This window comes from Bufo gargarizans, chromosome 1, assembly GCF_014858855.1.
Source record: "Bufo gargarizans isolate SCDJY-AF-19 chromosome 1, ASM1485885v1, whole genome shotgun sequence".
Lineage (NCBI taxonomy): Eukaryota > Metazoa > Chordata > Amphibia > Anura > Bufonidae > Bufo > Bufo gargarizans.
Window position 1 is genome coordinate 470,906,122 of NC_058080.1, and position 16,947 is coordinate 470,923,068.

The 16,947-nt window shown below is 44.5% G+C and overlaps 1 protein-coding gene across 1 annotated transcript in view; it reads right to left on the minus strand.

Annotated features, from left to right (window-relative positions):
- The window catches only part of LOC122932912 (rab9 effector protein with kelch motifs-like), a 96,396-nt gene that overhangs the window by 29,318 nt on the left and 50,131 nt on the right, over positions 1 to 16,947 (minus strand). Inside the window, exons 13-16 of the mRNA XM_044287590.1 lie at positions 13,684 to 13,771; positions 13,452 to 13,500; positions 13,172 to 13,256; positions 12,635 to 12,735 (exon numbers count right to left, since the gene is read on the minus strand). Of these exons, the coding sequence (XP_044143525.1) occupies positions 12,635 to 12,735; positions 13,172 to 13,256; positions 13,452 to 13,500; positions 13,684 to 13,771 (323 nt within the window). The remainder of the gene's footprint in view (positions 1 to 12,634; positions 12,736 to 13,171; positions 13,257 to 13,451; positions 13,501 to 13,683; positions 13,772 to 16,947) is intronic.

The window sequence follows — 16,947 nt, forward strand, 5'->3', positions numbered from 1 at the left end:
GAAGGAAGAATGGATTCAATGAAATTCCAGCAAATTCTGGAAGCAAACAAAACACCAACTTTAAAAAAGCTGAAGTTGAAAAAAGGATGGCTTCTTCAAATAGATAATGATCCTAAACACAGCTCAAAATTCGCTATAGACTATCTCAAAAGGCACAAGCTGAAGGTTTTACCATGGCCCTCACAGTCCCTTGATCGGAACAGCGTTGAAAATCTGTGGATAAACCTCATAAGAACAATGCATGCAAGACTGCCCAGGAATCTCACAGAACTGGAAGGCTTTTGCAAGGAAGAATAGATGAAAACATCTCAAACAAGAACTGAAAGAATCTTGCCTGGCTACAAAAAGCATTTACAAGCTGTGATACTTGCCAAAGGCGGTGCTACAAGGTACTAACTATGCAGGGTTCCCAAAGTTTTGCTTCAGGCCCTTTTCCTTTTATGATATTTTAAAAATGTCCACAATATCCAGTCCCCATAGCTCTCTGTGCTTTTATTGTGTCAAAAAAAAAGATTTTATAGATATGTAAATTAACCTTAGATGAGTCCTGTCTCCTCCATACTTGAGAGATAAGTCCAGCGTTCTCTGACTCTGAGCCCAGCCACGCCCACTGTGATGGAGCCCAGCACCACCCTGCATCCTCCGAATCTCCTCCTTGTTCCCGACGTCACAAAGCTAGAGCGCCGTAATCTCGCGAAGCGCAAACTAGCGCATGCGCAGTTTGTTCCCTGAGGCTGATACCAGCACAGGGAAGGAACACTATGCTGACACTGCGTATGCGCTAGCTCGCACATCACGAGATTATGACGCTCTAGCTTTTTGACGTTGGGGAGCAAGGAGGAAATTCGGAGGATGCGGGGTGTGCTGGGCTCCTTCACAGTGGGCGTGAAACGTTAGTAGCCTCATTTACATAGATATATAAAATCGTTGTTTTTTTTACACAATAAAAGCACAGAGAGCTATGGGGAATGGGTATTGCGGATGTGCTAGCGGCGATCTAGCAACCCATGTCCTCAGCTCAATACCTAAAATCCAGGTGACAGGTTCCCTTTAAAATACAAAGGAAATGTGTAATCTTTAACTTTATGCCTTTTGGAGATTATTTCATCTTCACAGTTACAGTAATTTTGACCAGGTGTGGCCAAATTTGTGCATGCCACTGTATCATCATTACACTTACAAATAGAAAGTTTTATTCAATTGCAACAACTTCTTCTTGGTGCGTAATTTTGTCAATGAGTGTATATAAAACCAAGCTGCTGAAATGTTTCCACTTTACTGGAATGACTTATATTAAATGCATTAATATGCTAGCCGTTATATACAGCTTCTTCATATCAATGATGAGCTGGTGGTGCTAGAGCACACATTCCACTATATCACCTGGAATATCAGTTATTATTTTTACCATAAAACAAATCTGAACAGGGAAACAGTGTATAACAATTAACAATATGCATAGTTCACATGTGTAATTAGTTGCATCAACTTAGGCTACTTTTACACTAGCGTTTTTGCTGGATCCAGAAGGGTTCAGCAAAAACTCTTGTGTTACTGATAATCAGTTACTGCATCAGTTATGAGCGGATCCGGTTGTATTATCTGTAACATAGCCAAGACGGATCCGTCATTAACTCCATTGTGTCAGAGAAAACAGATCCATCCCCATTGACTTGCATTGTGAGTCATGACTGATCAGTTTTGCTCCGCATCCCAGGATGTAAAGCAAACCGCATCCCAGGATGTAAATCTTTCCGGTATGAGAACGGGATGCATTTTGGAGCACTCTGTACTGTTCAGTTACGTTTTGTCCCCATTGGAAATGAATGGGGACAAAACGGAAGCGTTTTTTTTCCGGTATTGAGACCCTATGATTAGGGATGAGCGAACTCGAACTGTATAGTTCGGGTTCGTACCGAATTTTGGGGTGTCCGTGACACGGACCCGAACCCGGACATTTTCGTAAAAGTCCGGGTTCGGGTTCGGTGTTCGTCGCTTTCTTGGCGCTTTTGTGACGCTTTCTTGGCGCTTTTTGAAAGGCTGCAAAGCAGCCAATCAACAAGCGTCATACTACTTGCCCCAAGAGGCCATCACAGCCATGCCTACTATTGGCATGGCTGTGATTGGCCAGAGCACCATGTGACCCAGCCTCTATTTAAGCTGGAGTCACATAGCGCCGCCCGTCACTCTGCTCTGATTAGCGTAGGGAGAGGTTGCGGCTGCGACAGTAGGGCGAGATTAGGCAGATTAACTCCTCCAAAGGACTTGATTAACTGATCGATCTGCAGCTGTGGATCATTGAGCTGCTGATCCTCAATTGCTCACTGTTTTTAGGCTGCACAGACCGTTTGTCAGTCTCATTTTTCTGGGGTGATCGGCGGCCATTTTGTGTCTTGTGGTGCGCCAGCACAAGCTGCGACCAAGTGCATTTAACCCTCAATGGTGTGGTTGTTTTTTGGCTAAAGCCTACATCAGGGTGAAGCTGTCACACCAAGTGCATTTAACCAGCAATAGTCTGTTCATTTTTTGGCCATATACAAAATCAGGGGCAAGCTGCGCCTGTCACCAAGTGCATTTAACCCTCAATGGTGTGGTTGTTTTTTGGCTAAAGCCTACATCAGGGTGAAGCTGTCACACCAAGTGCATTTAACCAGCAATAGTCTGTTCATTTTTTGGCCATATACAAAATCAGGGGCAAGCTGCGCCTGTCACCAAGTGCATTTAACCCTCAATGGTGTGGTTGTTTTTTGGCTAAAGCCTACATCAGGGTGAAGCTGTCACACCAAGTGCATTTAACCAGCAATAGTCTGTTCATTTTTTGGCCATATACAAAATCAGGGGCAAGCTGCGCCTGTCACCAAGTGCATTTAACCCTCAATGGTGTGGTTGTTTTTTGGCTAAAGCCTACATCAGGGTGAAGCTGTCACACCAAGTGCATTTAACCAGCAATAGTCTGTTTATTTTTTGGCCATATCCCAGTCTAATTCTGTCACTAAATCCATACCGGTCACCCAGCGCCTAAATACTAGGCCTCAAATTTATATCCAGCTAAATCTGTCCCTAGTGCTGTAGCTGGGCGAGTTATTTAGTGTCCGTTCAAGCACATTTCTTGTTCTGGGTTGAAATACAATTCCCAATTTAGCAATTTCATAATTTAGTGGTTCCTGCTATATCAGAGCTATTTGAAATCTATCCCAAAAAGGGTATATAATATTGAAGGTGCACATTGGGTCATTCAGAATAACTTCACACACACCCGCTACTGTGTATTTCCAAGTCTAATTCTGTCACTAAACCCATACCTGTCACCCAGCGCCTAAATACTAGGCCTCAAATTTAAATCCCTCTAAATCTCTCGTTACCGCTGTACTGTTGTTGCTGGGCAAGATATTTAGTGTCCGTCAAAGCACATTTTTTGTTCTGGGTTGAAGTACAATTCCCAATTTAGCAATTTCATAATTTAGTGGTTCCTGCTATATCAGAGCTATTTGGAATCTATCCCTAAAAGGGTATATAATATTGAAGGTGCACATTGGGTCATTCAGAATAACTTCACACACACCCGCTACTGTGTATTTCCAAGTCTAATTCTGTCACTAAACCCATACCTGTCACCCAGCGCCTAAATACTAGGCCTCAAATTTAAATCCCTCTAAATCTCTCGTTACCGCTGTACTGTTGTTGCTGGGCAAGATATTTAGTGTCCGTCAAAGCACATTTTTTGTTCTGGGTTGAAGTACAATTCCCAATTTAGCAATTTCATAATTTAGTGGTTCCTGCTATATCAGAGCTATTTGGAATCTATCCCTAAAAGGGTATATAATATTGAAGGTGCACATTGGGTCATTCAGAATAACTTCACACACACCCGCTACTGTGTATTTCCAAGTCTAATTCTGTCACTAAACCCATACCTGTCACCCAGCGCCTAAATACTAGGCCTCAAATTTAAATCCCTCTAAATCTCTCGTTACCGCTGTACTGTTGTTGCTGGGCAAGATATTTAGTGTCCGTCAAAGCACATTTTTTGTTCTGGGTTGAAGTACAATTCCCAATTTAGCAATTTCATAATTTAGTGGTTTCTGCTATATCAGAGCTATTTGAAATCTATCCCTAAAAGGGTATATAATATTGAAGGTGCACATAGGGTCATTCAGAATAACTTCACACACACGCTTCTGTGCATTTCCAAGTCTAATTCTGTCACTAAATCCATACCGGTGACCCAGCGCCTAAATACTAGGCCTCAAATTTAAATCCCTCTAAATCTCTCGTTACCCACCGCTGTACTGTTGTTGCTGGGCAAGATATTTAGTGTCCGTCAAAGCACATTTTTTGTTCTGGGTTGAAGTACAATTCCCAATTTAGCAATTTCATAATTTAGTGGTTTCTGCTATATCAGAGCTATTTGAAATCTATCCCTAAAAGGGTATATAATATTGAAGGTGCACATAGGGTCATTCAGAATAACTTCACACACACGCTTCTGTGCATTTCCAAGTCTAATTCTGTCACTAAATCCATACCGGTGACCCAGCGCCTAAATACTAGGCCTCAAATTTAAATCCCTCTAAATCTCTCGTTACCCACCGCTGTACTGTTGTTGCTGGGCAAGATATTTAGTGTCCGTCAAAGCACATTTTTTGTTCTGGGTTGAAGTACAATTCCCAATTTAGCAATTTCATAATTTAGTGGTTTCTGCTATATCAGAGCTATTTGAAATCTATCCCTAAAAGGGTATATAATATTGAAGGTGCACATAGGGTCATTCAGAATAACTTCACACACACGCTTCTGTGCATTTCCAAGTCTAATTCTGTCACTAAATCCATACCGGTGACCCAGCGCCTAAATACTAGGCCTCAAATTTAAATCCCTCTAAATCTCTCGTTACCCACCGCTGTACTGTTGTTGCTGGGCAAGATATTTAGTGTCCGTCAAAGCACATTTTTTGTTCTGGGTTGAAGTACAATTCCCAATTTAGCAATTTCATAATTTAGTGGTTTCTGCTATATCAGAGCTATTTGAAATCTATCCCTAAAAGGGTATATAATATTGAAGGTGCACATAGGGTCATTCAGAATAACTTCACACACACGCTTCTGTGCATTTCCAAGTCTAATTCTGTCACTAAATCCATACCGGTGACCCAGCGCCTAAATACTAGGCCTCAAATTTAAATCCCTCTAAATCTCTCGTTACCCACCGCTGTACTGTTGTTGCTGGGCAAGATATTTAGTGTCCGTCAAAGCACATTTTTTGTTCTGGGTTGAAGTACAATTCCCAATTTAGCAATTTCATAATTTAGTGGTTTCTGCTATATCAGAGCTATTTGAAATCTATCCCTAAAAGGGTATATAATATTGAAGGTGCACATAGGGTCATTCAGAATAACTTCACACACACGCTTCTGTGCATTTCCAAGTCTAATTCTGTCACTAAACCCATACCTGTCACCCAGCGCCTAAATACTAGGCCTCAAATTTAAATCCCTCTAAATCTCTCGTTACCGCTGTCCTGTTGTAGCTGGGAAAGTTATTTAGTGTCCGTCAAAGCACATTTTTTGTTCTGGGTTGAAGTACAATTCCCAATTTAGCAATTTCATAATTTAGTGGTTCCTGCTATATCAGAGCTATTTGAAATCTATCCCAAAAAGGGTATATAATATTGAAGGTGCACATTGGGTCATTCAGAATAACTTCACACACACCCGCTACTGTGTATTTCCAAGTCTAATTCTGTCACTAAACCCATACCTGTCACCCAGCGCCTAAATACTAGGCCTCAAATTTAAATCCCTCTAAATCTCTCGTTACCGCTGTCCTGTTGTAGCTGGGAAAGTTATTTAGTGCCCGTCAAAGCACATTTTTTGTTCTGGGTTGAAGTACAATTCCCAATTTAGCAATTTCATAATTTAGTGGTTCCTGCTATATCAGAGCTATTTGAAATCTATCCCAAAAAGGGTATATAATATTCAAGGTGCACATTGGGTCATTCAGAATAACTTCACACACACGCTTCTGTGCATTTCCAAGTCTAATTCTGTCACTAAATCCATACCGGTCACCCAGCGCCTAAATACTAGGCCTCAAATTTATATCCCGCTGAATTTGAATACAATACATTGGGCCAAATAATATATTTGTTGTTGTGGTGAACCATAACAATGAGAAAAACATCTAGTAAGGGACGCGGACGTGGACATGGTCGTGGTGGTGTTAGTGGACCCTCTGGTGCTGGGAGAGGACGTGGCCGTTCTGCCACATCCACACGTCCTAGTGTACCAACTACCTCAGGTCCCAGTAGCCGCCAGAATTTACAGCGATATATGGTGGGGCCCAATGCCGTTCTAAGGATGGTAAGGCCTGAGCAGGTACAGGCATTAGTCAATTGGGTGGCCGACAGTGGATCCAGCACGTTCACATTATCTCCCACCCAGTCTTCTGCAGAAAGCGCACAGATGGCGCCTGAAAACCAACCCCATCAGTCTGTCACATCACCCCCATGCATACCAGGGAAACTGTCTCAGCCTCAAGTTATGCAGCAGTCTCTTATGCTGTTTGAAGACTCCGCTGGCAGGGTTTCCCAAGGGCATCCACCTAGCCCTTCCCCAGCGGTGAAAGACATAGAATGCACTGACGCACAACCACTTATGTTTCCTGATGATGAGGACATGGGAATACCACCTCAGCATGTCTCTGATGATGACGAAACACAGGTGCCAACTGCTGCGTCTTTCTGCAGTGTGCAGACTGAACAGGAGGTCAGGGATCAAGACTGGGTGGAAGACGATGCAGGGGACGATGAGGTCCTAGACCCCACATGGAATGAAGGTCGTGCCACTGACTTTCACAGTTCGGAGGAAGAGGCAGTGGTGAGACCGAGCCAACAGCGTAGCAAAAGAGGGAGCAGTGGGCAAAAGCAGAACACCCGCCGCCAAGAGACTCCGCCTGCTACTGACCGCCGCCATCTGGGACCGAGCACCCCAAAGGCAGCTTCAAGGAGTTCCCTGGCATGGCACTTCTTCAAACAATGTGCTGACGACAAGACCCGAGTGGTTTGCACGCTGTGCCATCAGAGCCTGAAGCGAGGCATTAACGTTCTGAACCTGAGCACAACCTGCATGACCAGGCACCTGCATGCAAAGCATGAACTGCAGTGGAGTAAACACCTTAAAACCAAGGAAGTCACTCAGGCTCCCCCTGCTACCTCTTCTGCTGCTGCCGCCTCGGCCTATTCTGCTGCTGCCGCCTCGGCCTCTTCCTCCGCCTCTGGAGGAACGTTGGCACCTGCCGCCCAGCAAACAGGGGATGTACCACCAACACCACCACCACCACCTCCGTCACCAAGCGTCTCAACCATGTCACACGCCAGCGTTCAGCTCTCCATCTCACAAACATTTGATAGAAAGCGTAAATTCCCACCTAGCCACCCTCGATCCCTGGCCCTGAATGCCAGCATTTCTAAACTACTGGCCTATGAAATGCTGTCATTTAGGCTGGTGGACACAGACAGCTTCAAACAGCTCATGTCGCTTGCTGTCCCACAGTATGTTGTTCCCAGCCGGCACTACTTCTCCAAGAGAGCCGTGCCTTCCCTGCACAACCAAGTATCCGATAAAATCAAGTGTGCACTGCGCAACGCCATCTGTAGCAAGGTCCACCTAACCACAGATACGTGGACCAGTAAGCACGGCCAGGGACGCTATATCTCCCTAACTGCACACTGGGTAAATGTAGTGGCAGCTGGGCCCCAGGCGGAGAGCTGTTTGGCGCACGTCCTGCCGCCGCCAAGGATCGCAGGGCAACATTCTTTGCCTCCTGTTGCCACCTCCTCCTTCTCGGCTTCCTCCTCCTCTTCTTCCACCTGCTCATCCAGTCAGCCACACACCTTCACCACCAACTTCAGCACAGCCCGGGGTAAACGTCAGCAGGCCATTCTGAAACTCATATGTTTGGGGGACAGGCCCCACACCGCACAGGAGTTGTGGCGGGGTATTGAACAACAGACCGACGAGTGGTTGCTGCCGGTGAGCCTCAAGCCCGGCCTGGTGGTGTGTGATAATGGGCGAAATCTCGTTGCAGCTCTGGGACTAGCCAATTTGACGCACATCCCTTGCTTGGCGCATGTGCTGAATTTGGTGGTGCAGAAGTTCATTCACAACTACCCCGACATGTCAGAGCTGCTGCATAAAGTGCGGGCCGTCTGTTCGCGCTTCCGGCGTTCACATCCTGCCGCTGCTCGCCTGTCTGCGCTACAGCGTAACTTCGGCCTTCCCGCTCACCGCCTCATATGCGACGTGCCCACCAGGTGGAACTCCACCTTGCACATGCTGGACAGACTGTGCGAGCAGCAGCAGGCCATAGTGGAGTTTCAGCTGCAGCACGCACGGGTCAGTCGCACTACAGAACAGCACCACTTCACCACCAATGACTGGGCCTCCATGCGAGACCTGTGTGCCCTGTTGCGCTGTTTCGAGTACTCCACCAACATGGCCAGTGGCGATGACACCGTTATCAGCGTTACAATACCACTTCTATGTCTCCTTGAGAAAACACTTAGGGCGATGATGGAACAGGAGGTGGCCCAGGAGGAGGAGGAGGAGGATGAGGAAGAGGGGTCATTTTTAGCACTTTCAGGCCAGTCTCTTCGAAGTGACTCAGAGGGAGGTTTTTTGCAACAGCAGAGGCCAGGTACAAATGTGGCCAGCCAGGGCCCACTACTGGAGGACGAGGAGGACGAGGATGAGGAGGAGGTGGAGGAGGATGAGGATGAAGCATGGTCACAGCGGGGTGGCACCCAACGCAGCTCGGGTCCATCACTGGTGCGTGGCTGGGGGGAAAGGCAGGACGATGACGATACGCCTCCCACAGAGGACAGCTTGTCCTTACCCCTGGGCAGCCTGGCACACATGAGCGACTACATGCTGCAGTGCCTGCGCAACGACAGCAGAGTTGCCCACATTTTAACCTGTGCGGACTACTGGGTTGCCACCCTGCTGGATCCACGCTACAAAGACAATGTGCCCACCTTACTTCCTGCACTGGAGCGTGATAGGAAGATGCGCGAGTACAAGCGCACGTTGGTAGACGCGCTACTGAGAGCATTCCCAAATGTCACAGGGGAACAAGTGGAAGCCCAAGGCCAAGGCAGAGGAGGAGCAAGAGGTCGCCAAGGCAGCTGTGTCACGGCCAGCTCCTCTGAGGGCAGGGTTAGCATGGCAGAGATGTGGAAAACTTTTGTCAACACGCCACAGCTAACTGCACCACCACCTGATACGCAACGTGTTAGCAGGAGGCAACATTTCACTAACATGGTGGAACAGTACGTGTGCACACCCCTCCACGTACTGACTGATGGTTCGGCCCCATTCAACTTCTGGGTCTCTAAATTGTCCACGTGGCCAGAGCTAGCCTTTTATGCCTTGGAGGTGCTGGCCTGCCCGGCAGCCAGCGTTTTGTCTGAACGTGTATTCAGCACGGCAGGGGGCGTCATTACAGACAAACGCAGCCGCCTGTCTACAGCCAATGTGGACAAGCTGACGTTCATAAAAATGAACCAGGCATGGATCCCACAGGACCTGTCCGTCCCTTGTCCAGATTAGACATTAACTACCTCCCCATAACCATATATTATTGGACTCCAGGGCACTTCCTCATTCAATCCTATTTTTATTTTCATTTTACCATTATATTGCGATGCTACCCAAAGTTGAATGAACCTCTCCTCTGCCTGTGTGCTAGGCCTAAATATATGCCAATGGACTGTTGCAGTGGTGGCTGACATGAAGCCTGATTCTCTGCTATGACATGCAGACTAATTCTCTGCTGACATGAAGCCAGATTGTCTGTTACGGGACCTCTCTCCTCTGCCTGGGTGCTGGGCCTAAATTTATGACAATGGACTGTTGCAGTGGTGGCTGACGTGAAGCCTGATTCTCTGCTATGACATGCAGACTGATTCTCTGCTGACATGAAGCCAGATCCTCTGTTACGGGACCTCTCTCCTCTGCCTGGGTGCTGGGCCTAAATTTATGACAATGGACTGTTGCAGTGGTGGCTGACGTGAAGCCTGATTCTCTGCTATGACATGCAGACTGATTCTCTGCTGACATGAAGCCAGATCCTCTGTTACGGGACCTCTCTCCTCTGCCTGGGTGCTGGGCCTGAATATATGCCAATGGACTGTTGCAGTGGTGGGTGACGTGAAGCCTCATTCTCTGCTATGACATGCAGACTAATTCTCTGCTGACATGAAGCCAGATTGTCTGTTACGGGACCTCTCTCCTCTGCCTGTGTGTGTGCTGGGCCTAAATATATGCCAATGGACTGTTGCAGTGGTGGCTGACGTGAAGCCTCATTCTCTGCTATGACATGCAGACTGATTCTCTGCTGACATGAAGCCAGATCCTCTGTTACGGGACCTCTCTCCTCTGCCTGGGTGCTGGGCCTAAATTTATGACAATGGACTGTTGCAGTGGTGGCTGACGTGAAGCCTGATTCTCTGCTATGACATGCAGACTGATTCTCTGCTGTCATGAAGCCAGATTGTCTGTTACGGGACCTTTCTCCTCTACCTGGGTTCTGGGCCTAAATTTATGAAAATTGACTCTTACAGTGGTGGGTGACGTGAAGCCTGATTCTCTGCTATGATATGAAGACTGATTCTCTGCTGACATGAAGCCAGATTGTCTGTTACGGGACCTTTCTCCTCTGCCTGGGTTCTGGGCCTAAATTTATGAAAATTGACTCTTACAGTGGTGGGTGACGTGAAGCCTGATTCTCTGCTATGATATGAAGACTGATTCTCTGCTGACATGAAGCCAGATTGTCTGTTACGGGACCTTTCTCCTCTGCCTGGGTTCTGGGCCTAAATTTATGAAAATTGACTCTTACAGTGGTGGGTGACGTGAAGCCTGATTCTCTGCTATGATATGAAGACTGATTCTCTGCTGACATGAAGCCAGATTGTCTGTTACGGGACCTTTCTCCTCTGCCTGGGTTCTGGGCCTAAATTTATGAAAATTGACTCTTACAGTGGTGGGTGACGTGAAGCCTGATTCTCTGCTATGATATGAAGACTGATTCTCTGCTGACATGAAGCCAGATTGTCTGTTACGGGACCTTTCTCCTCTGCCTGGGTTCTGGGCCTAAATTTATGAAAATTGACTCTTACAGTGGTGGGTGACGTGAAGCCTGATTCTCTGCTATGATATGAAGACTGATTCTCTGCTGACATGAAGCCAGATTCTCTGTTACGGGACCTCTCTCCTCTGCCTGGGTGCTGGGCCTAAATTTATGACAATGGACTGTTGCAGTGGTGGCTGACGTGAAGCCTGATTCTCTGCTATGACATGCAGACTGATTCTCTGCTGACATGAAGCCAGATTCTCTGTTACGGGACCTCTCTCCTCTGCCTGTGTGTGTGCTGGGCCTAAATATATGCCAATGGACTGTTGCAGTGGTGGCTGACGTGAAGCCTCATTCTCTGCTATGACATGCAGACTAATTCTCTGCTGACATGAAGACAGATTCTCTGTTACGGGACCTCTCTCCTCTGCCTGGGTGCCGGGGCCTAAATATCTGAGAATGGACTGTTCCAGTGGTGGGTGACGGGAAGCCAGATTCTCTGCTATGGAACCTCTCTCCAATTGATTTTGGTTAATTTTTATTTATTTAATTTTTATTTTAATTCATTTCCCTATCCACATTTGTTTGCAGGGGATTTACCTACATGTTGCTGCCTTTTGCAGCCCTCTAGCTCTTTCCTGGGCTGTTTTACAGCCTTTTTAGTGCCGAAAAGTTCGGGTCCCCATTGACTTCAATGGGGTTCGGGTTCGGGACGAAGTTCGGATCGGGTTCGGATCCCGAACCCGAACATTTCCGGGATGTTCGGCCGAACTTCTCGAACCCGAACATCCAGGTGTTCGCTCAACTCTACCTATGATGGATCTTAATGCCAGATAATATTAATGCTAGTGTGAAAGTAGCCTAAGGCATCAGGTAAAATGGTACAAATTGTACCTAATTTATGAAAGCTGAGCACAAGCAATAATACATTTGGTACAACTAGCGGAGCGTTAAAACACTCCTCTTCTTTATGGCATCTCATTTCAAAAATATGTCACATCTTAATAATCATACATTTTTTTTGCACTTTTCAAAACTGGCGGAAAAGTAAAAACACATATATTTGAATATTTTTGCCACAATTTGCTTTTTTTTTAGCTAATTTAGCTTCTACCTAAAGTGTATTTTTTTATGGACACAATAAGTGCGGTTTTCTCACACGTGTTTTTTTTTCTTTCAAACGCCATGTTTTTCATGCAGGTTTCTGAGCCAAATCCAGATGTGGATTTAAAAGGAATGGGAAACATAAATGAAGGGCTTTTACCTTTCCTTCCTGGAGGATCCACTTCTGGCTCTGGCTCAAAAAATTGCATCATGAACTGCAATGGCATTTTTCCATGTGTGCGAATCAAACCTAGCCAAGACTTTTGATGGCACAGGTTTTCCTGAAGATTTGTGGTGAGTGGGATACAACCCCTTCAGGGCCAAGCCATTTTTGAGCATTACACTACATAGAATTTTGGCATATACACTATATAATACCAGATGAACACACCAATACTTACAGGTCAAATTTTTGAAATTCAGCATCTAACAAGATAAAGGCTGATTTTATTTTTTCTATCGCTTCACTACGAAGAGAAATGAAGCTGCTTTCTTTAACTTCCTGCAACAAAACAATTGAGAATTTTGGCAATAAAATATAGCAGATGTAGGGAATGAATATCCTTGAAGGGGTTGTGTCACTTCAGCAAGTGGCATTTATTATGTAGAGAAAGTTAATATAAGACACTTACTAATGTATTGTTATTATCCATATTGCTTCCTTTGTTGGCTGAATTCATTTTTCTATCACATTATACAACTAATAGTTTCCATGGTTATGACCACCCTGTAATCCAGCAGCAGTGGTCATGCTTGCACACTATAGGAAAAAATGCCGACTTCTCTGGTGGCCGAGCCCGGGGGAGGGCAAATAGGCTGGTGCTTTTTCCTATAGTATGAAAGCACAGCTACTGCTGATTGATTGCAGGGTAGTCGTAACCATGGAAACGAGCAGTAAAACGATGCTGAAAATGATTTTGAGTTTTGTATGGACTTACAGGAACAGTGTGTATAGAACAGGGTTTTGGAGGCTCCAGCTCACTTAGATGATATTTCACTTTTGGGATTTTAGTTGGTGTATATCTACAAAGAAGGAAAAATACATCATAACAATGATGAGATGTCTGTATTTTAACTTCATCAGTGCATTAGTCAAGAATGTATCTAGGTTTAATGTTTTGTTCACAACATTTAAACAATGCTGATGCACCCAACAGACTCCATCAGAGTTTCCCCTGAAGTTTTTTTTTGTCCAAAAGCTGATAAAGCTATACCTACCCATTACTTATGCCTTGAATCCCACATTCTAACAGAATGTCTTTCATTACTGCAAAAGAAGTGAAAATGTCAACATTTTAAACCGTACTGCATTGTAGACTCAATAGTCACATTTCATTGTAGGCTTTTACGTAATATACACCATTTGGTTATAATTTATAGATTATTTTAGATTATTTTTCTCACAGTCCTGAATTTAGTCCAGTATGTAAAATTGCATTGTATAACTTACTGGGCTGTCTGTCAGAAGGGTTTATGAGTTTCATAGCCATCACATCATTGAAGTCTTTTTCTTCATTTCTTCCACCAAATACGAAAAGCTTTAATATTGAGGAGAAAAAAAAGACATTCTACTAATGTAATCATAATATATTCACATGTAATACTCTAATTGTAACCCTCGATTTAAAGAGACGTGTGAGATTTTTAAAGTGGGCCATCTGCCACCAATAATAAGTGCAGTTGTTGAGCCAAATGCTGAATTGTATCAATGAGTACAGACAATGCAACTCACTCATGACTTCTTTATTCTTCATGAAGATACATTTTCCCATCAAGGATACATAGTACACAGATAGCAAACACAGGGGTGCAGACCCTCAGTGTATCCTCATTACACGTTACATTTTGGGGGACACGCCTCATTACTCATGCATAAGTAAGAGGGCCTGTCTCCAGAAACATTGCATGTGATGAGGATATGCTGAGGGTATTACTAATGGTGGATAAACTTTGTTGTATGAAGCGGTGTGGAACTCCAGTGCAGGAATTTACTTGTGAACATATGACATAGAAGGAATTGGACTTTGTTTCTACCAGAAACAGGTGAGTTCCATTTATTTGAATGGGACTGGGAAGCAATTCCACACATTGCCCATGGACAAGAGAGTCAGGCTGTTTTTGGAAGATTATCTAATTCCCTATATAATATCCCTTTATTGTCATGTAATACTAATAAGAGTCAGCTATTTATAAGGATCTTGCCATTTGATTATCCCTTTAGCCTGTACACTAGTTGTCACAGTCCCTCCCATGACAGAGGTGAGAAGATCTGAGAGACTGGCGGCAAGTGAGGGTATCTAACAGTCTCTCTGTTTTCACCTTGCAGTGTTTTTGTTTGGTAATGACCACACCTCTTGTCAGGTGCAGCTTGTGATCATTACTGAGGCTCTATTTAGTTCTGACTCACACTGCTTCCATGCGGTAGATATTTCCTGCTGGAGTTGTTTGAGCTGGAGTGTTGTTCTTTTGGATCTCCTGCTCCTCAATTCTTATTTAAGCTAAGTGCACTTTGTTTTGCATTTTGTTGTTTGCTTGTGTTTGTTGTTTTCTAGGCCTTAGGGAGACGCTAGTTCCTTCATCTGGGAAGGAACTAGTAATCTTATTCCCTGCCACCACTCCTAGGGATTTCCAGGGTCACCAGGGCTAAGATTCCAGTTTATAAGTATTTCCACCTTCAGGGTCTACTCATATTGGCAGGAGTCAGGGAGATGTCTAGGGATTCCTAGGAGGTCACCACCCCCCTCCCTTAGATTTAAGGCCTAGATTCCGGTCTATTTCCTTCTGTTTGTTATCTGGTACTTTCCCCTCCCCATTACTCGTGACACCAGTGTGCTGTGCTTGCTCCACAAGCCTTTTAGTGGTTTAGGCCATATATTTAAACATGGGGCAGCTTTACTAATCCTGTCCTAAAGCCTATGTACACCTGTGGGGATATATATTTTTTTTATTGTACTCATTTTGAGCTAAAAATATATATTTCTAAATTGGTCTTTATTAAAAATATGGTGTCCTTTTTTTCTGTACAGAGCTGACATGCTCTAGTAGCACCCTTTGGATTTTCAGTCTTTTCTATCAGACCAGGAGCAGACGGACTCATTATCTCTGCTCCCTGGCCTTATAAACACTCATGTTAGCTCAGTTCTTATCTTATTGATAGGAAGATGGCTAAAATAAGTTTATGACCTCTTAGTAGTTTAGATAGGGGTTATTAGATGCCGATTTTTTTCGGGATCAGAATTGCAGACCCGGAAGTGCGGGTCCGCATTTCTTGATCCGAGCCGCACATCATGTGACCCTATAGAAATGTATGGGTCCGCAATTCCGTTCCGTAAAATGTGGAACGGAATTGCGGATGTGTGAATGGAGCCTTAAGCAGTCATTTAGGACCATTTTCTGTTACCATCCCACATTCTAAACATCAAAATATTTTTTGCATGAAGAGTTGTACTTTGCACCAATTATCTTCAACTGTCTTAGGGTGGGCTTACATCATGTTTTATGCCTCTGTTTGACATATAGGTTACAAGGAAAAGGATACAAAAACGCAGCACACCACGAAAAAAAACCGGGTGCTGTCATGGGCTCATGGAAAAGTGATTACCGGTGAGTGTAATCTTAAATTTCCCTTACGCCCATGACAGCACCCATGAGAGAAGACTAGAATAGCAATTGGTCTAGGGGGGGGATAACCGCTTGTAAGACTTTTCTGCCAAAAGATAAACTGCCTAGATTAGCTTGTAATGGTGGAAAAAGGTACACAGAGATTTCCAAGTAGCGGCCCTACAAATCTGTTCCAGGGATGCGTCTGCTCTCTCTACCCAGGAAGTAGAGATGGACCTGGTTGAGTAAGAGCCAAAGGCTAAAGGAGAGGGTACCCCTGCTGAAGAATAGGCTAAAGAGATAGCCCCAACTATCCATCTAGATAGTGTCCTAGATGTAACCTTGTTACCCTTGTTCTTTCCCCCAAACTGTACAAAAAGTCTAGAGGATTTCCTCCAAGGTCTAGTGACCTCTAGGTATTCTAACGGGCATCTTCTTACATCTAGACAATGGAGTTTCTTTTCTTTTTCTTTTTTTGAAATTGGCACAAAGAAGGTATAACAATGTCTTGGGATCTATGAAAAAAGGAGACCACTTTTGAAACAAAAGAAGGATCAGGTTTAATGATAACTCTGTCATCCAAAATGTTAGTATAGGGAGGAGAGGTACAGAGGGCAGAAAACTCACTCACACGTCTAGCAGAGGTGATAGCTACTAAAGGCAGTTTTGAAAGACAGAATTTAATTAGGTAATTCCTGTAGAGGCTCAAAGGGAGGTTCTATCATTCTAGATAAAACTAGGTTGAGATCCCACGGAGGAGTAGAGAATCTGGTCACCGGCCTAGTTCTGCTAACTGCCTTGAAAAATCTCCTAATCCAATGATGATTGGCCAGGGGAAAATCAAAATAGGTACTAATTCTTCGTTTTTTATTAAGTCCATTTTGTAAAAAATCCCAAATTTCCGGCATCGGAGAAGGACCTAATGGATCTACCGGGATCTTCGAGAAACTCAAGAATGTCTTCCATATTCTTAGGTATATTGAAGAGGTAACCTCTTTCCTACATGACAAAAGGGTAGAAATCACTTCTTTAGACAAGCCTCTTTTTTCTAATATATTCCTCTCAGATACCAGGCTATTAAGTGAAGCTTTACTACTTTTGGATGAAGGATCGG